At 47.4% G+C, this 26,518-nt stretch overlaps 1 protein-coding gene across 4 annotated transcripts in view; it reads right to left on the bottom strand.

Annotated features, from left to right (window-relative positions):
* Window positions 1–13,526: 13,526 nt before the first annotated feature.
* The window catches only part of LOC307200835 (transmembrane protease serine 11A-like), a 71,624-nt gene continuing 58,632 nt past the window's right edge, over window positions 13,527–26,518 (bottom strand). For all 4 annotated transcript variants that reach the window (XM_079949833.1, XM_079949834.1, XM_079949835.1 and 1 more), the window contains 4 exons: window positions 18,701–18,869; window positions 17,506–17,771; window positions 15,528–15,670; window positions 13,527–13,968 (listed from right to left, as the gene is read on the bottom strand). In XM_079949833.1, coding sequence (XP_079805959.1) covers window positions 13,807–13,968; window positions 15,528–15,670; window positions 17,506–17,771; window positions 18,701–18,869 — 740 coding nt within the window. In that variant the 3' untranslated portion in view covers window positions 13,527–13,806. The remainder of the gene's footprint in view (window positions 13,969–15,527; window positions 15,671–17,505; window positions 17,772–18,700; window positions 18,870–26,518) is intronic.

Consider the following 26,518-nt stretch of genomic DNA (forward strand, 5'->3'; position numbering starts at 1 on the left):
TGTCAGCACAAATCCCCTTGCTTTTCAAGAAAGGGTGGTTGATGTGTGTTGATAATCTTTCTATAATTATTATGGCATTTTTTTAAAAAAACAACAACACACTAACAAACCAGATGTCCACAAAATGCATAGCTTTTATGGAATTTAACCTAGAACATATCCAACAACAACAATCTTTATTACAGTCCAGAGACCCAACAAATCGTTACAAAGCAATACACAATTCATACAACCTACCTCCAGGTTAAACAAGCATTTTGTTCGGAATATAGGGATCATTGGTTCTTGCAACCATCGATAAAAACTTTGCCACTGCTAATGTCCTAGCATTTGTCCGGTCTTCCAATAGGAACCTGACATAGTGAGCCTCTGATTTTCCCGGGGAAGGTACCAGCAAGGGTAGTATCAGTTCAGCCCTGGCTTGCTCGTATTTTGCACAGTGCAACAAAATATGTTTTATGGAATCGATGTCTTGAGCACACGAGCAAAGTCTGTCCTGGTAGGGAACTCCTCTCAACCTGCCATCCAACACTGCAGAAGGAAAGACGTTTAGTCTGGCTTTGGTGAAAAGCCTTCGATAGTTTGGTACTGTCAGGTTTTTAATGTAAGATGTTAACTTAAAGACATGCCCATATTGTACTCCTACTGCCAGCGGACTACAGACTGTGTGTGATCGAGATCGCAAGTCACTGTGTGCATTATCCCATAATCTTTGCTTTAAAATTTTTTGGGTGCCTTCATAACCCAGCTAATACAGTTGGGGTGTGTGTCAAGAACTGGTTAATGAGCTCTGCTGCGTACGTCCCTAGTTGACGGAGTTTTCTTCCCCAAAATCTGAAACACGATCTGCATTAATGATCCTTAATGGCGCTCCAAGTTGCTTACAAAATCCAGCAGCAGTCAGAATAACAGTAACACTAATCTGCATCATGATAGCAATAAAATAAGCAGCACAATACAGTGGTGCCACGCAAGACGAATGCCTCGCAAGACGAAAAACCCGCTAGACGAAAGGGTTTTCCGTTTTTCGAGGCGCTTCGCAAGACGAATTTCCCTATGGGCTTGCTTCGCAAGACGAAAACGTCTTGCGAGTCTTGCGAGTCTTTTCCCTTCCCCCCCTTTTCTAAGCCGCTAAGCCACTAATAGCCACTTAGCCGCTAAGCCGCTAATAGCGCTAATCCGCTAAGCCGCTAATAGGGATGCTTCGCAAGACGAAAAAACCGCTAGACGAAGAGACTCGCGGAACGGATTATATTCGTCTTGCAAAGCACCACTGTAATAGCTTATAAGCAGCACGTGGGGTGGGGACTTTGAAAGCCAGTCCATAATGATATTTAATAACTTCAAACTGCAGCAAAGTTAAAAGCTTGCTGGAAGAGAAAAACATTCAAGTGCTATGTTCTTGCAACAGGGAGTGCCCCATATGGGTGCTGCCAAAGAAAAGGCTTCACACACATTCCTACCAACCATACCACAAAAGGCCTTGATGCATGCATGGAAGCTGTCAAGCACTTTAAAATAATAGCAAACACCTTGATCCAAACCTAGAAATGAACTGTAGCCAATGACAGAATTTTGGATTGCCAAATTTTGCACCAACTGATGTTTCTGAGTGGTTTTCAAGGGCAGCACCCAATCAAGATACACACAGACTTCAAACTACACAACACAATCGGTTGTGTGGCATTGAGAATAGATTGGAGGTTCTGTGGATTACATTGGGATACAAAAGCAAAAGGAATCAGTTGATCAAAACGGTTTGGCAAGTCTGTGTGATTCCAGAGGGAGGAATGTAGAATATTTTTGCAAAAAAGAAATACCTCTTCTTAATTGTTTTCATCAGTCAAACAATGAGGAGTCACTTCTCTTTAGACAACACTTCCTTTCTCTATTTCTCTCTAAGTTTCTTCCTAATATTGCAAACAATGTTAGCAAGTAGGGGAAGAATTTCTATGTACTATTTAAAGGCATCAGCTTCTTATATTCTAGGTTAGAGATGATCAGCTATTCTCCAGACCAGACACTTGGGCAGGTTTCCTCAAACTCGGCCTACAACTTGGCCTACAACTCCCATGATCCCTAGCTAGCAGGACCAGTGGTCAGGGATGATGGGAATTGTAGTCTCAAAACACCTGGAGGGCCAAGTTTGAGGAAGCCTGATCTTGGGGCTGACCTAATAATAATTTTATTATTTGTACCCCGCCCATCTGTCTGGGCTACCCCAGCCACCCTGGGTGGCTTCCAACATATATAAAAATGTAAAGGGACCCCTGACCATTAGGTCCAGTCGTGGCCGACTCTGGGGTTGCAGCGCTCATCTCGCTTTATTGGCCGAGGGAGTCAGCAAACAGGTTCTAGGTCATGTGGCCAGCATAATTAAGCCGCTTCTGGCGAATCAGAGCAGCACACGGAGACGCTGTTTACCTTCCCACCAGAGCGGTACCTATTTATCTACTTGCATTTTGACATGCTTTCGAACTGCTAGGTTGGCAGGAGCAGGGACCGAGCAACGGGAGCTCATCCTGTCACGGGGATTCGAACCGCCAGCCTTCTGATCAGCAAGTCCTAGGCTCTGTGGTTTAACCTACTGTGCCACCCGCGTCCCTCCAACATATATAAAAACATAATAAAACATTAAACATTTTTAAAAACCATTCCCATACTGGGCTGCCTTCAGATACCTTCTAAAGGTTGTAGATAAAGGTAAAGAACCAGCCAAAGGCAACTATGGGGTTACGCACTCATCTCGCTCTATAGGCCGAGGGGGCTGGCGTTTGTCCGCAGACAGCTTTCCGGGTCATGTGGCCAGCAGGACTAAACCACTTCTGGTGAACCAGAATAGCGCACAGAAACACCGTTTACTTTCCCGCTGGAGCGGTACCTATTTACCGTATTGGCCCAAATATAAACCGCACCTGCAAATTAGCTGCACCTTGAAAATTCAAGGGTGGGGGGAGAAAGAAAGACAATACCCAAATATAAGCCACATCCTTAAAATTCTGCAGACACTCACAACCACAAATGGCAAATGTAGAAGAAAATCCTACAGCGATATCGTAAAAACCCATTTTTGTAAGGTCGTGAATTTAAGCCACACTTTAACTTTTCGCAGTCGGATTTTTTTGGGGGGGGGAGTGAGGTTTATATTCAGCCATATATGGTATCTAGGCATGCTTTCAAACTGCTAGGTTGGCAGAAGCTGGGACAGAGCAACGGGCGCTCACCCCATCGCGGGGACTCGAATCTCCGACCTTACGATCAGCAAGCCCAAGAGGCTCAGTGGTTTGGACCGCAGCGCCAATCTCCTACTAATATATTTTTATTAAGGAGCTCAAAGTGGCACATGTCATTAATGCCCCCTCCTTTTTAAAAAAACAAAACGAGTACAGTGGTACCTTAGTTTAAGAACAGGCCTGTTTACGAACTATTCGGTTTACGAACTCTGCAAAGTTGGAAGTAGTGTCCCGGTTTGCGAACTTTACCTCTGTCTAAGAATGGAAGCCGAACAGTGGAAGGGTACCGGCAGCAGGAGGCCTCATTAGAAGAAGGGGAGGAGGAGGAGGAGGAGGAGGAGGAGGAGATGAAGAGTTTGGATTTGATATCCCGCTTTATCACTACCCGAAGAAGTCTCAAAGCGGCCAACATTCTCCTTTCCCTTCCTCCGCCACAACAAACACTCTGTGAGGTGAGTGGGGCTGAGAGACTTCAGAGAAGTGTGACTAGGTCACCCAAGGTCACCCAGCAGCTGCATGTGGAGAAGCAGGGAAGTGAACCCGGTTCACCAGATTACGAGTCCACTGCTCTTAACCACTATACCACACTGGGAAAGCGTGCCTCGGTTTAAGAACAGATTTGGTTTAAGAACGGACTTCCGGAATGGATTAAGTTCATAAACCGAGGTGAAGGAACATGCTGCTTTGCATCTTAGTTGCTGCTCCAGAGACACGCACATTGCAGATAACACTGGCAAAAAAAATGAAAGCCACAATACTGAATCTTTCAGGTTCAGTGCTGAAAGACACATTGTGTATCTAGGCAAAAATACTTGTTTATATCACAGACGTTTCATCTCTAGTAAAGAATGTTGTGGATCTCATTGTGAAATCTGTGTCTAGTCCCTCCATGCCACTACCCTATCATGTCAAGAAGGGATAGGTGACGTGTTTTTGAATGGGCTGCTACCACTTGATGGCAGTAAAGTTCTATAGCAGCCTTACTAAGTGCCAAGCTGATTGGCAGCATCCTGGCCTGGAACCAGAATTTATAGTCAGAAGGAACTATAATGGGATCACCATTTGGTCCAACTGCTGAATCCAGGGTCTCCAATATCCTTGGCAGATGGCCAGTCATTCTCAGATCCTTTTTCTATCGCCAGTGTATTAAACAATGAATTAAACAGTGAGTTAAACAATTCTTAGCCATTCTGATGCCTTCTTGATGCTAATAAGATCTCCAAATCAAATGTAATGGATTAGGAGCAGTGCCGGATTTACATATAAGCTAAACAAGCTATAGTTTAGGGCCCCACTCTCTTGGGGGGCCCCCCAAAAATTATGAGTCTTTGTAAATTGTGTTTCTGAGGGAACTTTTGTTATTGCCAAATGCCAATGTGTTTGCATTATTAAGTTTGTTATGAATAAAAAAATCATTTTAAGTTACTGCTTAATGATTATTTCACTATTAATATACTTCTTAATTGTATTTCAGTTCAACAGTTACTTTGATAAAATACATATTTTGTTATGTGCAAATGGCTTTAGGTCCATAAATTAGGCCCATAAATTACCATATAGCATATATTCAAAACAAAAAACAGCGGCAATTTTTGTTGACAAAGGACAGCTGGACATATAAAGGTCCCCATTACCTTCAGTAGTTTAGAGCCTCATTGAACCTAAATCTGGCCCTGATTAGGAGGGATAGACATCTTAACTCAGGCACCCCCAATCTGTGGCCCTCAAGATGTTTTGGCCTACAACTCCCATGATCCCTAGCTAACAGGACCAGTGGTCAGGGATGATGGGAACTGTAGTCCAAAACATCTGGAGTGCTGAAGGTTGGGGATGCCTGTCTTAACTGTTGCAGAGTATAAATGCCCAAGCTTTCTGGCAAGTTGCTGTTGCTAACGTTTATGAAATTTGTACATAACCAAAAGTTCGTCTTGACGTTTATAAAAGTTATTTTAAAAAGGTTCCTGCTCCTGAAAAACAGCCTGGATTCTGTTTCTACTTCCATAATTAGCACTGGTGACAAAGAAAGTGCATCTACCTTTGCATTAAAGTTAAGTAAACCTTTCACTAAAATACAGGATGCCAGAACCCAGTTTTCTGCAAGACCTAAATTTGCACCACAATGGTAGGAAATTCCTATCCTATCCTGCATTATAGGCAACCACAGCCAAGGCAGTATTTGATTAGGCTGATAGGAAGCGACAAAGGTGTAGATAACAAAGGCAGAGATAATTGTGGGAAATGCAACCTCATTTAACAACATGAGTAAAAGTAAAGGTGAAGGTACCCCTGTTAGGTCCAGTTGTGAACGACTCTGGGGTTGCGGCGCTCATCTCGCTTTATTGGCCGAGGGAGCCGGCGTACAGCTTCCGGGTCATGTGGCCAGCATGACTAAGCCGCTTCTGGCGAACCAGAGCAGCGCACGGAAACGCTGTTTACCTTCCCGCTGGAGGTTTATATTCAGGCATATATGGTATCTAGGCATGCTTTCGAACTGCTAGGTTGGCAGGAGCAGGGACCAAGCAACGGGAGCTCACCCCGTCGCGGGGATTCGAACTGCCCACCTTCTGATCGGCAAGCCATGGGCTCTGTGGTTTAGACCACAGCACCACCCATGTCCCCAACATGCAACCAGAAACTGTGCCTGCATGCAGTCAGCCTCTCCTCCACTCTTTACATGCCTTTTCAGATTCTGGGGGGCGGGGGGGGCGGGGAGCTTGTTGCAGCAAGAGAGGGAGACACCTATTACTTTTCAGCGGCTTCCGGGTTGGCGCCATCGATTAATGGCAGATTCCCTCCGAGCTCCGGAGGGAATCGGCTCTGCAGAGACTGGGTCTTGCCGCTGCGGCGAAGCGGGGACCCTTAAAATCACAGGCGCGGAAGCCTGTGAGCATAGTGACTCGGCGCGCACCATTTGCGCCCCCCCAAACTGCGAAGGAGCCTTTTTAAAGGCTCCGGAACGGGGACGGGGTGCGGCGTGGTGCTGAGAGTATTCCTTCTTCTGCGGAGTGAAGCCGCAAGCCATTATCGGAGAGCGCTGACTTTTTCCTTGGAACAATCGGACTCTAAAACATCAACCCGTGAGTAATGTGGAAATTCGAACTTTAAAGAAAAATTTGTTGGATCAGGAACGAGCGGGGAAGGGTTAAAAAGGAAGTCCACCCCCCCCTCTTTGTAAACAACTTAAAGCAAAGGACCTGTTAGCTAAGGTCGAGAGAACTTTTTAATTTTTTTTAGTAAAAGATTTTAACTTCACGGTTTTGACATTACAAGAATTTTTACTGGAGGATAAAAGATCAATTTTGGGAGCTGAAGTTTCACACACACACACACACACCCCGGACCCGGGAGCGTCCTGCGAGAGAGCCTGTTGAGAAATACTGAAGAGTTTGACAGCTGTCAAGTTAGCTGTCAAGACGGGAAAAGAGAACCTTGTTTTTGTTGCTTCTGCTGGTTACATTGATTATAATCTGTTGAAAATAAGGAAGGGCTGATACAAAATAACTTGACTTTTGGTCTTGAGCTGAAAGAAATATTAAGGAACTAAAATCCCCCTAGAGGGGTTTAGTGACATTACAGGAATGGCTGGAGGAGGGAAAATCCAAGCTGAATTAAACAGAACATTTGTTCTTTTGAGAAAGTTACAAGGTCAAATCGATGTTTTGGCTACAAACGTTACAACTCTGGACTTGACAGTAAATAACATTGTTGAATCTGATAAGGATTTGAAACAGGAAGCCTATTCAACTGAACAAATAGAGAAAATTGAGAGCTTTGACAATATTGAGAGCTTTGACAATATGGAGCAGGAGACATATGTTGCTCCTGAAGAAAAGGAAGGAGGAGCTGAAATTTTACAGATGCTAAAGGAGAGTTGCAGTTTGAAGCCTGACATGATGACAAAAAAGGAAAATAAAAATCTGATGTGGAAAGCCTGGCCTGAATTGGACACCTATCACTTTTCAGCGGCCTGCCTTATCTCTGCCTCTTGGCCTCCCTCCTCTTCTGCTTCAGCTCCTGCTTCTGATTCTGAACTTCTCTCTGCCACAGACTCTCCCAGCACACTAAACCCTGTTACCTCTTCAGGCACCAGCATCTCCTCCTGCCAGTCTTCTCCCGTTTCTCCCTCTGACTAGGGCCTTGCAGAGCCAGGCAGAGGCCCGGGCCAGGTAGATAATGTGCCCCTCCTTTTTTTACCCTGGGGATAACTAAAGTCTTATAAATAAGTAAGTATATAATGTAATTTTTTTATTATGTATTATAATTTTAAATACATTTTGCAATAAATACATTATTCATTTTAAAATGTATTAATTTTAATAGTTCAATAATGTATGTATAATAATAATAATAATTTATTATTTATACCCCGCCCATCTGGCTGGGTTTCCCCAGCCACTCTGGGCAGCTTCCAATAAAACACTAAAATACAATAACCTATTAAACATTAAAAGTTTCCCTAAACAACTTTTACTATTATAATTAAATTTTAATTAAAAGTTCTCCCTCTTCTTATTCTACTCCTAAAAAAGATGTATGCTTGTGAGAAAGCCACTATTGCTCATAAGCCACAATTTCTTAAAAAAAAAGATTTCCACCAAATTTTATGCTCATTGAGCTATATGTGCTCCTCGGGTGTAAGTAATATTCCTGGCCTAGTCAACAACATTTTGAAGAAATGGCCACACCTTCATCAATTTTTCATCACTGTCAAAAAAAAATTAGCGATAAGAATGCCAACACACTTATCTTTAAGGTACGTGTGGTTTTCATTTTTGGCAAACAAGATTTCAAACAAAAACTCACCAACTTTTAACAGCATGAGAAACATGGTTCACCATCAAGTTCGTGGTGCACTGGCTGCTGGAGCTTTGGTTGCCTCCAACCACCCGGCGCCCCTTCCGCGCTCCTCTGTGGAGCCAATCGCAGGCCCCGCCCCGGACGCCAGGGAAGGTTTTCTCTTGTGCTGCCAGCCATGGCCCTAGGGAATCCACCCACCGCCGCCGCCTTTGCACCTCCACATTCGCTGCTCTTCTGCGTCCAACCAGTCTGTGACACCAGCAAACATGTCTGCAGCCTCCCTGGCTGCCTAGGCTTCCTGATCTGGAAGAGCCTTTGGGGAGGAGTTATCTTATTCTGTCTTTCCCTGGGAAGTGCAGGCACCTGGGAAGGCTGTAGAGTGCAGACCACCAGGGAGACGATGAAAGAAAATATTCTCACATGCACCCCTCGGCGATCTCAAAAGCAAGCTAAGTGCACCCAAAACCTGTGAGAATCTCACTGAAATCTTCTCTCTCCCTTTCGATAATTTTCAGACATTATTTCTTTTTCCACTAATTGACTGAGAATATAATAATAATAATAATAATAATAATAATAATAATAATTTATTTATACCCTGCCCATCTGGCTGGGTTTCCCTAGCAACTCTCTGGGCGGCTTCCAACAAAATATTAAAATACAGTGGTCTGTTAAACATTAAAAGCTTCCCTAAACAGGGCTTCCTTCAGATGTCTTCTAAAAGTCTGGTAGTTGTTCTTCTCTTTGACATCTGCTGGAAGGGCGTTCCACAGGGCGAGTGCCACTACTGAGAAGGCCCTCTGCCTGGTTCCCTGTAACTTGGCTTCTCGCAGTGAGGGAACCGCCAGAAGGCCCTCGGTGCTGGACCTCAGTGTCCGGGTAGAACAATGGGGGTGGAGACGCTCCTTCAGGTATACAGGACCGAGGCCATTTAGGGCTTTAAAGGTCAGCACCAACACTTTGAATTGTGCTCGGAAATGTACTGGGAGCCAATGTAGGTCTTTCAAGACCGGTGTTATATGGTCTCGGTGGCCGCTTCCAGTCACCAGTCTAGCTGCCGCATTCTGGATTAGTTGTAGTTTCCAGGTCACCTTCAAAGGTAGCCCCACATAGAGCGCATTGCAGTAGTCCAAGTGAGATATAACTAGAGCATGCACCACTCTGGTGAGACGGTCTGCTGGCAGATAGGATCTCAGCCTGCATACCAGATGGAGCTGATAAACAGCTGCTCTGGACACAGAATTGCCTTGAGCCTCCATGGACAGCTGTGAGTCCAAAATGACTCCCAGGCTGCGCACCTGCTCCTTCATATTTTTCGTTTTTGTTTCAACTGCAGGAGAAGGTTTTGGCATAGCACAAGCGTGAATAATTTTCTTGCCTGCTAGCCACTCCCCTGCAGGAACTGGCAATGACCAGAGGGGTGAGTTACGTTCCTGGCTACTGGGCTTACTGTGTCGTTCTGGAAGACTGAGAATGGATCTACACAGATATTTAAGAAAACGCTGTGGAAATGCTTTTGTTAAAAACGTAAAATATATATGGAATTTTCCATTAGCTCACCAGCGCCATCTAGTGTCACGTTTGTATAATGCACTTAAAACACACTTAAACATTATAGCTGCAACTATGTAGCAGTGCCCTCTTGTGGATTGTCACTGCAGTGGGTGTTGGCATCTATAGGGAAGAATCTGCTGGCCTGGACACTTGTTCATGCATAGTTTGAGCAGTAATCAGCCTAGCTGGGCTGCAAGATGGAGAAGGGTGTGCCCAACATTGACGTGCCATTCCCTTATTCCTACAGAATAAACTAAAAAATGCAGCGGAACAGCAGGTCCCGATTCTTTATTTGAGTCTGCGATGGGTAATTTGTAGCTGGACAGCAAACCTGTGATTCCAGAGAAGCAAGAAGTAAATACTCCAGAGGCATTCAAAGCTGGTTTTGGTCTACCACGTAAAGTTATGCTTTGAGATCTGTTTTTCCTTCATTTCCACTACAGGAGAACCCCTGCAGGAGTCCGCAAGCAGCACAAGGCTGTGTCATCCATCCATATCTGACAAGCAAAATCATTCACGGAGCAGGGCCTCTTGCTGTAATCCAGGCCATGAAGGATGATGAGCTGTCAGGTGTGAGGAGAGACTATGGGGATGAAGGAATAATGCTGGGGTTTGGGATGGTTTGGGTCAGATGTCTGCATTGATAGAATCATAGTATTGTAGAGATGGAAGGGGGTCATTAATAATAATAATAATAATAATAATAATAATATTTTATTGATACCCCGCCCTCCCCAGCCGAAGCCGGGTTCAGAGGGGCTAACAACAGTAAAATGATACAACATTCTAAAATCATTTCATTATAAAATCAGTTCAAATCAGATTAATGGCAACCATTGGGCTAGAGTTCTGTGAGGATTGCCAAAGGAGGGGGTCAGGTTGTGCCTTGGCCAAAGGCCTGGTGGAACAGCTCTGTCTTGCAGGCCCTGCGGAAAGATGTCAAGTCCCGCAGGGCCCTAGTCTCTTGTGACAGAGCGTTCCACCAGATTGGGGCCACAGCTGAAAAAGCCCTGGCTCTGGTTGAGGCCAACCTAACTTCTCTGTGGCCCAGGACCTCCAAGATGTTTTTGTTTGAAGACCGTAAGGTCCTCTGTGGGACATACCAGGAGAGGCGGTCCTGTAGGTACGAGGGTCCTAGGCCATATAGGGCTTTAAAGGTTAAAACCAGGACCTTAAACCTGATCCTGAAACCCCACCGGGAGCCAGTGCAGCTGGTATAGCACCGGGTGAATGTGATCTCGCAGCAAGGACCCCATAAGGAGTCTCGCTGGGGCATTCTGCACCCGCTGGAGTTTCTGGGTCAGTCTCAAGGGCAGCCCCACGTAGAGCGAGTTACAATAATCCAGTCTGGAGGTGATCGTCGCGTGGATCACAGTGGCTAGGTCAGGGCGAGAGAGATAAGGAGCCAACTGCTTAGCTTGGCGGAGATGAAAAAATGCCACCTTTGTTATAGCTGCAATCTGTGCCTCTATGGAAAGGGAGGTGTTGAAGATTACACCCCCCTGCAATGTAGGAATCTTTTGCCCAATGTGGGGCTCAGACCCACAACCCTGAGATTGAGTCTCATGCTCTTCCAACTGAGCTATCCCAACAATCAATTAGCCAGCAGGGCAGCCTTATTGATTAATTCTTACTCTTTAACCGCAGACTATTATATTCTCGCTTGTTGGCGAATGACATTTGTTGCATTTTCCAAACACAAGGCATAGTTTAAAGGAGGTGAGAAGGAAAACACACCATGGACGAGCTATTAAAAAAAAATAAAAATGAGTTAAGCTTGGCTGCTCCCACCTTAATTCTGTTGCATCACACAAGGATCTCAACATGCGACTTGAATCTTGCATCAGATTTGCAGAGGAGGTGGCAAGCAAACAACTTAGGTCTCAGGTATACTCCGAGCAAATGACTGCGCATTGAAGGAAGTTAGAATGGGAATACAAGGCTTACATTTACCTTTAAGCCAGGTGCTCTCCTATTTATGTGAACACTGCAGTCATTGCTATTGCTATTGCTGAAGAGATGAATTAAAATGCAGATAAACATTGGCTAACGAAACAACAAAGGCAGCCATGCTGGTCCGTAAGAAAAATACTTTGAAATGCATAGTTGGGCATATTAGTGTTATGAGTTTGGGGGCAGTAGGCTGTATGCCTGAGCCCCCTTCTAATTCCTGGATTCAGCACTGATTCAATTCCTGGAAAAGCCAGGCTAGCTTCCTGGTGAGGCAAAGGCTATCTAAGTATGGGCAGTCAGGTAACAAAGGAAGTGGCTGTGTGCCAGACAGAAAACTCTCTGGTAGTTAGAAAGACAAAGGCCAGCGTGGGGAGTCTGAGTTTTGTGAGCTGGAAGCAAGGCTGCAAAACCATGCCTGATTTTTGCTGGAATCCAAGGCTGTGGCTATTGGAGAAGCAAGTCCCTCGTGGGATGTTAATGCTGCAAGCCCTCTGTGGGGCACCTTCTCAAGGCCCTGATGATGGCAGCAAGAAGTCCACCCAGCCCCCTCAAGTGCACAGGAAGCAGAGCAAAAACACGATACTGGTTTGATGCTTGCAGGCGCACCACACATTGTGAAATACAATGCGCTCATAGAACCTTTCGTTACGCTCTTGGGTGTCAGGACAACGGATCTGAGGGGAAATTTGACATCAGAGCAGGGCCGTCTTAAGCTTATCCGGCGCCCTGATGCAAAGATCCCTCCGGCACCCCCTCCCTTTCTCAGAATTTAGAACTCGGGGCCCACCTCGCGGACCACCTGCTAGCCCCGGGAGCCGCCGCCCACAGAAGACGCTGTCAATGTGGTGGACGCAGCGCAGCTGGCCAGACTGCCAGAACCCCGTGCTCGCTTGCGGGGCTCCAGGGTGCCTCCTCCTCCACTGCCTGAAGACAGCCTGCTGCCAGCGCTCTCGCTGCTGCCCAGCAGCCCAAGGGCCTGAGGAGCAGGAGGCAGTGGCCACACCACCGCCTGTGCCCTGGGGAGTGGTGGTGGTGGGGCGGCGGGCACTGGTGATGTGGAGGAGGCCCCTCGGGAGCCGCTCCCACCACTGCCGCTCCCACTGCTTCCTCAAACAACGACGACAGCGGCTGATGCAGTGGCGTAGCGTGGGTTGTCAGCACCCGGGGCAAGGCAAGTAATTTGCGCCCCCTAACCCGTGGATTTATGCCCCCTAACCCTAACCCCCAGATGTTGCGCCTGGTGCGGCCGGCCTTCCCTGCACCCCCACGCTACGCCACTGGGCTGATGGGATTCCTACGGCTGAGGGGGAGGAGGAGGAGGCAGCCCGTCCTCGGCCACCGCCTAAGAGTTGAGGAGCGTCTCCTTGTCCACTGCTGCCCGTGCGGCTGCCACAGAGCGTTTATGGGAGCAGCACAAGCAGCAGCAGCAGCAGCGCCAATGCGCCCGCCCGCAAAGGGGGGCGGGCCGAGGAGGGTAGGAGGGAAAGGTGGTTGGTGGGGCACAGCTGGTGGCGTGCAGGGAAAGGGGAGGCCGCCGGCAAAGCTGGGGCACCCCTGAGAGGCCGGCGCCCTGGCGCAACGAGCCACTAAGTCCTATGGGAAAGACGGCTCTGCACCAGGGTACACTCAAGGTAACAGAATACCACAGTGGGCTCTCTGTGCTTTCTCGATCTTCCTGCCTCACCCCTCTCCACCATTCCTGAGTTAAGGAGACCACAGACAGCCTCTTGCTCAAGGACCCGCCTCCTCCAAGATACTGGCTGGGATATTTGTGACTGGGGTATTTAGACTTGAAAGAGGGAGGAAATAAATGGGGCTGTTCCTAGTCCCTATGCGTAGTCATTGCCTTGAGCAAAACGGGATGTGAACCCCTTTAAAAAAGAACTGTCGGCTAGGTTATCAAAAAAGATATGGCAGTAAGAGATCCACTGTATTAAAACAGTACAACTGTTTCACGGATTGGCGCCGTAAAGAACCACACACAAAACATTTATTGCTGGTTGCAACTGTATTCCTCAATCTATTGCTCTCCTTGTAAAAAAACAAAAAACAAAACAAAACCAAGAACGTGAAATAAAATGAGGCTGGTGGGCATGGTGTAATCTGGCATGGAATTGTGTTGGTGCTTCCAGTAGAGGCACCAGGCCTGCTCTGAAACCAGAATGGGTCAAAACAATGGAGCTATATGCATCATATGTATATATATGTATAGTCCAAATGTCTTGGGGTTCCAGGCTCTGACATTGCCTGCGAATCCTCCTTTGCAGCTTCATATCCCAGTGCGGGCAGCAATCCATTCCCGATAGTAAGTTACTCGCGTGTAGACTCCAGGCTTGTTTGGCTTCGCACATTCTTCACCCCAGCTCACTATGCCAACCAGGTACCATATTCCTCTAGAATCAGGAGTAACCAGAGGACCACCAGAGTCGCCCTAGGAGAGGAAAGAAGACCATTTTTGATATGCATAATATTTGGTGCAGTGGGGTTTTGAGCAGGGGTCAACAAACTTTTGGGGCAGACTTTTGCTTTCATTTCATATTGAATTGACATTATAGTTCATGCGTACAGTTTGTAATAATTTGAGTTATTGTAAGTTACCATGCATATGCAGGTCATCGTTTCAATAAGTAATTTGCAGTTTATGAAGCATTTCCGTATCCTTCTGCTGTGCTGAAGAAGAATTCCACGAAACAGTGGGTATATCCGAAATCACCGTTCATTACGTCTGTTTGCGGACCACTTCGGCAGCGGTGGACGTCATAAAACAAAGCTTTACGGATTGTTTTCATCAGAATCTGACCCACTGCTTCTTTCAGAGACTTGCATAGCCCACAAAGACTTTCAGAGACTTATAAGACTTATGTTTATTTGGTTCTATGTTTTCAACAGAACCCATTAAGAGTGCACATTTTGTGACTTTCAGAGATTTATAAGATTTCTGTTTATTTGGTTTTGCAGAGGGTGCATATTTCATATTGTTCACTGTTCTGTATAGATTATATAAAGAGCTTACATTGACATCGCATTGTTGTACTTGGTCATCGTGTTGCCTTGGAGATTACTGATGACTGTTTGCAACACAGGGGTTTGATTGTTTGGTTACAAAATGGTGCTCAGCAAGTTCAGCTCAGCCCCTTTCCTCCACTACGCAGGGCGGGGAGAAGGGCAGGGAGAAGCCAGGGGGAGGGAGTGAGGGAGGAGGCGCCGCGGTGTGTGAGAGGGAGGGGGGAAATGGCGCCCCCCCCAAAAAAAATGGTGGCGCCAAAAAAAATTAGTGGGGAAAAAAATTAACAAACAGAATCTCTGATCCACAGAATGTCCACGGGCTGGATCCTTAGGGCAATTGGGCTGAATCCAGCCCATAGTTTGCTGACTCCTGGTTTAGAGCCACATGCTGGCTTTGGAGCTGCAAATTAGGTACGTTGCATTAAAATGCAAGCTGCATGGAGCTGCAAATTAGGTACGTTGCATTAAAATGCAAGCTGCATGGAGCTGCAAATTAGGTACGTTGCATTAAAATGCAAGCTGCATGGAGCTGCAAATTAGGTAAAAAGGTAAAGGTACCCCTGCCCGTACGGGCCAGTCTTGACAGACTCTGGGGTTGTGTGCCCATCTCACTTAAGAGGCCAGGGGCCAGCGCTGTCCGGAGACACTTCCGGGTCACGTGGCCAGCGTGACATCGCTGCTCTGGCAAGCCAGAGCCGCACACGGAAACGCCGTTTACCTTCCCGCTGGTAAGCGGTCCCTATTTATCTACTTGCACCCGGAGGTGCTTTCGAACTGCTAGGTTGGCAGGCGCTGGGACCGAGCAGCGGGAGCGCACCCCGCCGCAGGGATTCGAACCGCCGACCTTTCGATCGGCAAGTCCTAGGCGCTGAGCCTTTAACCCACAGCGCCACCTGTGTCCGCAAATTAGGTACGTTGCATTAAAATGCAAGCTGCATGGATTTCTCTCCCTGCCTCCCTCTACTTTTAAGCTATTGGACTTACTTGGCAGGCATCGCTTCCTCCTTCCAGGTACCCAGCGCAAAGCATCCCTGCCGAAATGGCGCCATTGTACACGTTCCATCTGTTGCAAATCTCATTGCCTATGATTTTCACTTCTGTTTGGCGAAGTTCACCGACGCTGGGACCTAGTTCCAAAATAACATGGGTGGTGTGAAATTTCGTAGGAAGCCTGTGGTGTAACACACACAGAAGCACCACATAACCCCACACCCCATGCGACACAGGACTACAGAGTCATCGTTCAGTTACAGAAGCACTGCTACCAACGCACTCTCAGCACTTCACCTCCACTGCAGGTGGGGGAGTTGTTAAGAGATGCCAAATCTGAAGCAAGGATCTCATGGTCTGGTGCTTAGACTTTGCCTAGTGAGTTCCTTAGGCAGTGCGTGCTTAGCCCTGGGAGCCCTAACAAAACAGGGAGTTTGCAACGTGACCCTCTAGGATTGGCAATATGAAACCTCTGGTTCGGCCAGACGATACAGATACTCAACCTCTACCCCTCTTTCAAAACAGAACCAGTGAAGGTAGTGAAGGTCCTGTGCGAGTGCCTGGAGGCAGTTGGAGGATGGATGGTGGCTAATGGATTGAGGTTGAATCCTGACAAGACAGAAGTACTGTTCTTGGGGAACAGGGGGCGGGCTGGTGTGGAGGACTCCCTCGTCCTGAATGGGGTAAATGTGCCCCTGTGTGCCTTTTGCACCCCAAGATTATGGACACCTGCAAGCACATATGACCCCACCGGAGGGGTACCTAATAATCTACTTGCACTGGTGTGCTTTCGAATTGCTAAGTTGGCAGGAGCAGGGACTGAGCAACGGGAGCTCACCCCACTACAGGGATTCGAACCGCCGACCTTCTGATCGGCAAGCCCAAGAGGCTCTGTGGTTTAACCCACAGCGCCACCTGCGTCCCTTACTACTTCAACTTACTACTGATGTAAAAACAGCACTTACAGAAAAGTAGTAGAAAAGCGAAAGGAACCAGGAAAAGTGTGGAAGGGAAGTCATATGGTATTTGCATACATGCTGTATTTGGTATGAAGTTGTAAGTGAGACAGGGGAGGGGTTAAATATGCTCTCTGTTCCTCTTTTTGAAAATGCAAAGAAAAAAAGAATTGAGTAAACCTTTATGTAGACTATACATTAAAATCTGAAAATTTAATAGAGTTGTTTCACATCATAGTGTCACATAGTGCACTGGCGTGCTTTCGAACTGCTAGGTTGGCAGGAGCAGGGACCGAGCAACGGGAGCTCACTCCGTTGTGGGGATTTGAACCACTGACCTTCTGATCAGCAAGCCCAAGAGGCTCAGTGGTTTAGACCACAGCACCACTTGCGTCCCCTTTATGGCATTGGCACCTCAGGACGGTCCACCAAACCCAACTTTGAATCAGGTGCTTCTAAGGAGTAGCAGCCACTCCCACAAAGTGGGAGAGGGAGTCCTTTGGAAGGTTTGGGCCCACACAGGTCCTGTTCCCCACACCCCTATTCCACCTTCCCTGTGCTTATATCTTTGCTCTCTTTGGATAACTCTTTGGAGATAACTTTGGATAACTCTCTTTGGCGAGCCAGTGTGGTGTAGTGGTTAAGAGCAGTGGACTTGTAATCTGGTGAACCGGGTTCGATTCCCCGCTCCTCCACATGCAGCTGCCGGGTGACCTTGGGCCAGTCACACTTCTTTGAAGTCTCTCAGCCTCACTCACCTCACAGCGTGTTTGTTGTGGGGCAGGAAGAGAAAGGAGAATGTTAGCCGCTTTGAGACTCCTTCGGGTAGTGATAAAGCGGGATATCAAATCCAAACTCTTCTTCTTCTTCTTCTCTAACTGGTGGTTTGGGATTGGACCTGCTATGGGAGAGCCCAGCAGGGGAATGTCACTCCATGACTTGGAACTGGCCTTGCCACAGTGACTGCACCTTGAAAGTCAACGTCTGTGTTTAAGCTGAACAGATAGTTTACTGACCTTCATCTCTCAGAGCACCATATCCCGTGACGAAGCAGGTGGTGTTTTCTGGAAAGATATACGACGCCTCTGGGAGACAGATGCGATGCACGGCTGCCGTAAACTGAACTGGGTACGCAAGCTGCACGACAGCAATGTCAAACTCATGTCTCATGACGCTCTCGGCGTATTGCTCATGGACGATGATCTGGCGAAGGTTCCTTCTCAGTAGTGGAGGGTTTAAGCGGGCCCCAAAACTAGCTGTCCAGCTGCGGAGATCCCTCACTCTAAAACACATTTGAGAGCGATACAATAATAATCCATTCTACTTGACAGGCACATAGAGTTTTATTGCACTCCAGCCTTTCTTAACAATAAGTTAATATTAAGGCAAAAGAAGGGATTGTGTAGGGCAGAATTCTCCCCTTGCCTACTGATTTGGCCCCACAGTTCTCCCCACTGAGGTCTCCCCGGCCAGAAATAAGTCCAACTTGGAAGTAAGAAAACCAGGATGGGAGAACCATGAGCGGGGGCAAAATAACTACCATATTTTTCGCTCTATAGGACGCACCTTGTTTTAGAGGAGAACAAGAAAAAAAAATATCTCCCCCTCTCTGCTCAGCGCCCCTTCAGCGAAGCGGCAGGAGAAACAGAGCCCCTTCCATTTCTCTTCCCGCTTCGCTGAAGGGGCGCTGTGCAGCTCTCCCTCTCTGCTGAAGCCAGGAGAGTCTTGCTCTCCTGGCTTCAGCGAAAGGAACCTGAAGCCTGCAGAGCACAGCGGGAACTCGCGCTGCGCTCCGCAGGCTTCAGGCGGCTATCCCTGAAGCCTGGAGAGCAAGAGGGGTCTGTGCGCACTGACCCCTCTCGCTCTCCACGCTTCAGCGAAAGCAACGCGAAGCCTCCGGAGCATGGAGGGAGCGTTCCCTCTGCACTTCGGAGGCTTCGCGTTGCTATCGCTGAAGCCAAGGAGCCTGCATTCGCTCCATAGGATGCACACACATTTCCCCTTCATTTTTGGAGGGGGAAAAGTGCATCCTATAGAGCAAAAAATATGGTAAGCATCAATTTCATAAGTTTTGAATATATATATATAGCTGGGGTAGAGGTTGCACGTGATGTGATGGCTTTTTAAAGATTCTGATTACTCATGCAATGTTGGTGCAGAACCCAGAAACAGTTTTAGCAAGGCTGGGAGGTGGGGGAGAGATCTTCTCACCCTCTAAAGCAGTGAGCTGCAGTTAAAAGCCATATATCACCGATCAGTGTTGCGCCACAGCGATGGATGCCGTTCAGCTGCAGACTGGCTTGCCACGGCCACTCCCCTTCCACAGCAATGTTTCCTCCATAGATTCTCTCCACAGATCTTTCCACTCGTGTCCCGCAACCTGCCAAAGAACATCTTCTTAGCCCAGCTTCTTTCCCAATAACAAGACTTTTGTCATGATCTGAACATTACCATAAATATTCTGAAGAAGTACAGTCATACCTTGTGTTGCGTCTTTTTTCGGCTTGCGAACACAGCAAACCTGGAAGTGTATACAGTCATACCTTGGGTTGAAGTTGCTTCAGGTTGAGCGATTTCGGGTTGCGTTCCACAGCGACCCAGAAGTAACGGAATGTGTTACTTCCGGGTTTTGCCGCTCACACATGCGCAGACAGTCAAAATGACGTCATGCACATGCGCAGAAGCGACAAATCGTGACTCACGCACACACAGACGCGCAGATGCGGGTTGCATCCGCTTCAGGATGCGAACAGGGCTCCGGAACGGATCCTGTTCATATCCAGAGGTACCACTGTACTTCCGGGTTTCGCCGCACGTGCATGCGCAGCAGCGTTCTGCATGCTTTGCACATGTGCAGAAGCGTTCTGCGAACTTCGCACATGTGCAGAAGCGCTCTATCGTGCGGCGCATGTGCGCAGAAGCAGCACTCTAGTTATGGACTTTTCGGGGTGCAAAGGGCACCCTGGAATGGATCGAGTCCGTAACTAGAGGTACCACTGTAGAGCGGGTTTTTAAACTTAGAAATCTACTTGCCTTCTAGTTTTAGAAAGATAACATAAAGGAAAGAAATGACCCTGATCCCCACCCACTGCATTTAATATTTCTGCAAAACTCACTTTAGAGGCAGGGAGGAATGAATGGCAATCTGATGGGGGTCAGAAAAAATATCCAGCGCACACAACCCCCTGATCCCCAGGAGATCTCACCCCGGACTGTTTCCTTTTGCCCTTTAGGAGGTGAAAGAGATAACTCTGCCATCAATGCCTAAGAAAAAGCAGTTGCGGTGGGTGGGGGTGAGGTCTGCTTCAGAATGTGCACCTGATCCAAACGGGGGGCCCTTGTCATAATAATAATAATAATAATAATAATAATAATAATAATTTATAATACCACGCCCATCTGGCTGGGTTTCCCCAGCCACTCTGGGCGGCTTCCAACAAAACACTAAAATACAATAACCTATTAAACATTAAAAGCTTCCCTCAACAGCGCTGACTTCAGAAGTCTTCTAAAAGTTTGGTAGTTGTTGTTCTCTTTGACATCTGCTGGGAGGGCGTTCTACAGGGCGGGTGCCACTACCAAGAAGGCCCTCTGCCTGGTTCCCTGTAGCTTGGCTTCTCTCAGCGAGAGAACTGCCAGAAGGCCTTCGGCGCTGGACCTCAGTGTCCAGGCAGAACGATGGAGGTGGAGACGCTCCTTCAGGTATACTGGACTGAGTTTTCTGCCTCGCCTTCGCCCCTTTCCTGGCTGCACTTTGCTCCCAAAGGTGTAATTTGTAATAAATAACACCTTGGGGGAAGGGGAGCAATATTTAGCAAAGAAGAGATGTGGGGCCTCATTCTGACTTGGGAGCATTGTCCAGAATAGGATACTGAGACTGCCTTTACTGCAAAATAAGAAAGCAGCCAGTTTTGGTGTGTTTTTTAAAGTACAAATAACATTTAGTTGGTTAAGACCTTTTGAAGACCAATTGGCTCTATTAAAACCTGTGTTTACTCTGTGTTTCATAGCGGAGGAGAGTTGAAAGTGGTTTGAGATGTTGTAAGCACCCACCCCTGATTAGACATGATTTCGAAACAATATCAAAACCCTGTTTTCCATGAGCAACTACAGTGGTGCCTCGCAAGACTAAATTAATCCGTTCTGCGAGTCTCTTCATCTAGCGGTTTCTTCGTCTTGCGAAGTAAGCCCATTGACGGCTTAGCGGATTAGCGCTATTAGCGGCTTAGCGGATCAGCTGATAAGCGGCTTAGCGGCTTAGAAAAAGGGGGGGAAAGGGAAAAAAAACGCAGGAACTCGCAAGACATTTTCGTCTTGCGTAGCAAGCCCATAGGGAAATTCGTTTTGCGAAGCGCCTCCAAAACGGAAAACCCTTTCGTCTAGCGGGTTTTCCGTCTTGCGAGGCATTCGTCTTGCGGGGCACCACTGTATCTAAAAACCATGTCCAGCTCTTTGACAAAGCTATTCCCTCACCTCCAGTCGTGATGCAGATTGTACACATCCAACCCCACATACAGCTTGCAATAAGAAGGGAGGGATCATTAATTAGGTGAACCCAACACTTTTTAAGGCTGCAATCCTACACATACTTCAAAGTTAAGGCCCAATGAACTAAATGGGATTTAATTCTGAGCAAAGCTGCTTAGGATCAGGGGTGGTAGTCAAGTAGGTTTTACACAGAATAGACCCATTGAAATTAATGGACCCTAACTTGGTCATGCTTAATAATTTCAGTAGATCTACTCATGCCGCTGGCTTGAACAGCCTCAAGGTCTGCCTTCAACTAGAAATTTAAACTGCTTTAATATCTGCTCCCTCTTCCTGTGCATCCTAAGAAACTACAGCTTTGTGTGGGGTCTACTAAACCCCACACAAATTCCCGGGATTCCTTGGGGGAAATTGGTATAAAAATCAACAGACATGCCTTTCTGTTGCCCTTTTGCAAACACAGGTCTTGACTGCTCCAGAGTTTACTGTGTGTTTGCAGCTGTTTGCATGCCCAGTTTGCATGGTATCACTCTCAAACAGCACCAGTTGTGGGGGAAAGCCTGAGAGAAAGCCCTTCCGACCTCGGGAAGAGGTGGTGTTGTGGGCTTCATGCCCCCAACATGCGCACAGAGGCTGGCTTCACGCCCCCACACGATCTGGGGAAACCTAAGGCCGCGTCATCCCCTGGCCAGCCAATCAGCTGGCTCAGGGGGTGTGGCTTGCCTCACTTAAGGCAAGCGCGGCCCGGGATCTCCCTCTTTGGCCGCTCAGCTTCTTAGGTTTCCCACCCGCCCGCCCTTCAAGGTTCCCCTTCGGACCTTGCTATGGACCTCGGTTGGTCACCGTTAAGGGGCCTGGTAGGAATTTTTCCACTTGGCAAATTGGCACCGGCCATTTGGTTTTTCGCCTACCTCATAGCAAATAGTCACAACTCTTTTGGTTTTGGCGGTTAGGCATTGGTAGGGGTATTGTTATGTAGATGTGTTGGGGGGGAGGAGCGCCATCACCTCCCCCAAATATTGAAGGGCAGTCCGGTAAAGGATTCCACGGGGCATGGCCTCATCCGAAGCCTATGGAGGTGAGGGCCTAAAGCGCGCCCCCAAGCGGTGACCCCGGGGGAGTCCCTAGTTGATGTGCATCAGCAGGGCTCCCCCTGCTGGTGTTAACCCTTCCCGGTCTTCAAGCAAACAGGCTGAAGACGGATAGTCGGATAGGACCAATGCCAATACCGCTCTTTACCTGTAACCAATAAAGTTGTGGCCAATTTTAGCCCATTAACCTAAAATACCGTATTTTTCGCTCTATAAGACACACCAGACCACAAGACACAGCTAGTTTTTGGAGGAGGAAAACAAGAAAAAAAATATTCTGAATCTCAGAAGCCAGAACAGCAAGAGGGATCGCTGCGCAGTGAAAGCAGCGATCCCTCTTGCTGTTCTGGCTTCTGGGATAGCTGCGCAGCCTGCATTCGCTCCATAACACGCACACACATTTCCCCTTACTTTTTAGGAGGGAAAAAGTGAGTCTTATAGAGCAGACAATACGGTAATTGTGTCATGTGTCGGGAGACGGGAACTCGCCATGCAAATCAGGCTCCAAGCTCCTCCAGTTGGGGTTGCAGATGATTTGCTTCAGTGGCTTGGGGTGGGTTACTGTCCAGCTAGATTTCTCTGAACATCTGGTTGCAAATGCAAATGCAATAGATCCAGCTTCCGACCAAAGAAAGCCTGTGTAATGCGACCATCATGGAAAACCTTTTCAAGAGAGACACAGCATCTTAAAACCCAGTTAAGTCTTCCCATCATTCCCCTGCCTGCAGTAGTAGCCCAACCAGGCTCCAGGAGGGAAGCAGAATCAGCCAATCAGATGGGACTCATTGTGTCAATAAAGTATATAAAAGCCTGAGGTTTAGGGGAGAATTCAATCACTGTTTTACAAGCCACAATGAAGAGCATGAAATCACTGCAGGACTCTGAGAATATTTCACAGTTCATCTCCCAAATATTGAGAGAGAATATTTAATTGTTTTTTTAATTATTGTTTTTTTCTTTTAGCTGTTCTTATTTTATCTGTAAGCCTCCGTAAGTCCGTTGTCTGTTGTAATAGTAATTTCAGGGGGTCTGCTCATGAGTATGACGTAACATTGGCTACAATCCAATACTGCAATAAAGAGCAGGACTCCCGAGTATATTTCACTTAGTTAAGGAGTTAATTGCCCCGATTATTTAATAAGTGGCTCCAGCCAATTTGCGATAATCTTCTATCTAATTGATATCGAACAGCCAGCGACAGGCGTGGACTTCTGTTTGGCAGCTACATCGGAGAAATGGGCACAAGCCAGTGTTAAGCAACAGCCCATAATCTCCCCTGAACTATACACTACTAGCTGACTCACATGTTAGGCTGCACTTTCTCAGCTGCAAAGCAGCGCCAGGAGGGGATGGTTTGCAGGTGAAAGCAGGCACTATTTATTGCAGATCCAGACTATCAGGGCCCATGGGGTGAGCTGAGGCAGCTGCCTCAGGCAGAAGAACCCAAAGAGGCGGCGCCCCCCCGGCCACCCCAAAACTCCAGAAAAAGTGGTGGCTTCTGGCAAGACTAGATCTTGCCAGAAACTGCCATTGCTGCTTCCTGGGCACCATCAGGTAAAGGAGGCTTTGGCAGTGGGGCAGAACCTCAAAACAGGACAGGAGGACCCTACAGATATAGACTGTGTAACAGTTCTGTGATTGAGGGTTTGGACAGGTAAACATGCAGGTAAAGGTAAAGGGACCCCTGAGCATTAGGTCCAGTCGTGACCGACTCTGGGGTTTATTGGCCGAGGGAGCCGGCGTACAGCTGCCGGGTCATGTGGCCAGCATGACTAAGCTGCTTCTGGTGAACCAGAGCAGCGCACGGAAATGCTGTTTACCTTCCCGCCAGAGAGGTACCTATTTATCTACTTGCACTTTGACGTGCTTTCAAACTGCTGGGTGGGCAGGAGCTGGGACCGAGCAACGGGAGCTCACGCGGTCATGGGGATTCGAACCGCTGACCTTCTGACTGGCAAGTCCTAGGCTCTGTGGTTTAACCCACAGCGCCACCCGTGTCCCCAAACATGCATGATATTGGTTTAAATTTGTAGCTTGAAGACATGCCCTCAAACTCCTTTATAAAGTGTGGAGAGAGCCCTCCCCCCAATGGTTGTCAAATGATGTCTTCCTTGCCTGATAAAACTCCAAAAGTAGCATGTATAACTACAGTGGTACCTTGGTTCTCAAATGCCTTGGTACTCAAACAACTTGGAACCCAAACGCTGCAAACCCGGAAGTAAGTGTTCCAGTTAGTGACCTTTTTTCAGAAGCCAAACGTGCCCCATTTTGAGTTTTACGCTTCCGTTTTGAGTGTTACGCTGAGGTCTGTCTTTTTTTGCTATTTATGTTGCGTTTTTGTTTTTGTGGCCCTTTCGTTTTGTTTTTGTGACTGTGTGGAATGCAGTTCAGCTACTGATTGATTGATTGTGTGACTGTAGTACATTGTTTATTGCTTTCATTTTATGGATCAATGGTCTCGTTAGATAGTAAAATTCATGTTAAATTTCTGTTTTAGGTGTGGTTTTTAAAAGTCTGGAACAGATGAATCCATTTTGCATTACTTTCTATGGGAAAGCACACCTTGGTTTTGGAACGCTTTGGTTTTGGAACGGACTTCTGGAACGGATTAAGTTTGAGAACCAAGGTATCACTGTAGTGATGTGAGGTGAGGTGAGAATATTCTCTGGAGAATATTCTCGACAAACTAAATTCTGTGTCGTCTACACAGCTGCTTTAAATGTACACACCTCATTAATCGAGAATACAGTGGTACCTCAGGTTACATACGCTTCACGTTACATACGCTTCAGGTTACAGACTCCGCTAACCCAGAAATATTACCTCAGGTTATACTTTGCTTCAGGATGAGAACAGAAATCGGGCTCCGGCGGCGCGGCAGCAGCAGGAGGCCAATTTCAGGTTAAGTACGGACCTCAGTAACGAATAAAGTACTTAACCTGAGGTACCACTGTATTCTCCAAAAGATTATTCTTGACAATTTAACATCACTATGTATAACCTCTCCCAAATAGGCTTTACAACAGGCCTTTGCACCAGCCCTGAGAAATAGGTTTGGCTGAGAGAAAATGAACACACAAAATCTCACGAGATTTCAGCAAGGTCTTATGAGAAGTCATCAGAGACCATTGTCATCGCCACTGTTTTGCAGGTAGCCCCACGAAGGTGATGGGGCAGCAGCAAGTTCCTATTTCAGCCCTGGATATGCATAATACCCAGTGTTGTGATTGTGATCACATTTTGGTTCTGATCTCAGATCCACTTCTGCAGGGTCCCTCTTCTTCCAAACATCGCCAATCTGCAGCTAGATCTACCTGCCTCGGATAATATGCCATTTCAAGCAAGTTGGCATAGAAGGGCAACATTTGAAAACAATCACTCTCGTGTTTTTTTAAAGTATATTTTAGCATGAATATGTTCACAGCTGTCTGTGAACAGGTTTAAACTCCATCTGAACAAAAACTATTTTTACCAGCAGGCAAAGGAAACTATTTATTTCCATTAACTAGGCACAAATCAGATGTAACAGAACAAATGCAAAAAGCAACAGATTCAAGCATTCATCGAGGGAATGAAATCAAGAGATAGACAGTTTTGAAATGAATGTATTTGCAAATGCATTCACTCCAGCTGCACATTTGAATAGCTTCTGTGCATTTTGCCATGTATCCACCAGAGGGTACATGTATATGAGAAAGAGAGAGATTGTGGTGGTTGGTTTTATTTCCAGTACCTCCTATCAGTGGCATAGCGTGGGGGGTGCAGGGGGGGCCGGCCACACCAGGCGCAACATCTGGGGGGGCGTGCTCGCCGCCTCCGGAGTCGCCGAAGAGCCTCGGGCGCAGGCTGTAGCAGAGTCCCATGTCTCGCGGAACCGACGAGCTGTGTGCGCGTCCGGGCTGAAGGCGTCTGGCAGGCAGCGGCTCTCAGCACTCGCCGCGGAGGGCGCGCCAGGCAGCCCCTCCTCACAGCTCCGCTGCTGCAGCTGCTGGGCCATGTTGCATTTTCCTCGCCTCCCTGCCCTCCTCCTCCGGGCAAGCGGCGTCGTTTGGGCGGCAGCGCCAGCGGCAACTCGCCTCAGATCACCTGACACGGACCCGCCGCCGCCGTGGCTACCTTACCGTAAATACCCCAGCCCAGGCAGCAGCAAGAAGAAGCTGGCAGCGGCGGCAGGTTAAGGGTTAGGAGCGCAAATTACTTGCCTTGCCCCGGGTTAGGGGGCGCAAATTACTTGCCTTGCCCCGGGTGCTGACAACCCACGCTACGCCGCTGCCTCCTATTCTCTAGGATTCACAGGCCTGGTTAATTGTGCACAGAAGATATGCAAGGAAATATGCTCTTCATGGTACTCACCTGTTCTGAAATCTTACTTGGTCATGTTAGATTCTAATTTTTAAAATGTGACCAAAAGCAACACAGGATGGGAAGCCCACAGAATATTTTCAGAGCT

Source organism: Podarcis cretensis (genome assembly GCF_951804945.1).
Source record: "Podarcis cretensis genome assembly, chromosome: 13".
In the NCBI taxonomy this organism is placed as follows: domain Eukaryota; kingdom Metazoa; phylum Chordata; class Lepidosauria; order Squamata; family Lacertidae; genus Podarcis; species Podarcis cretensis.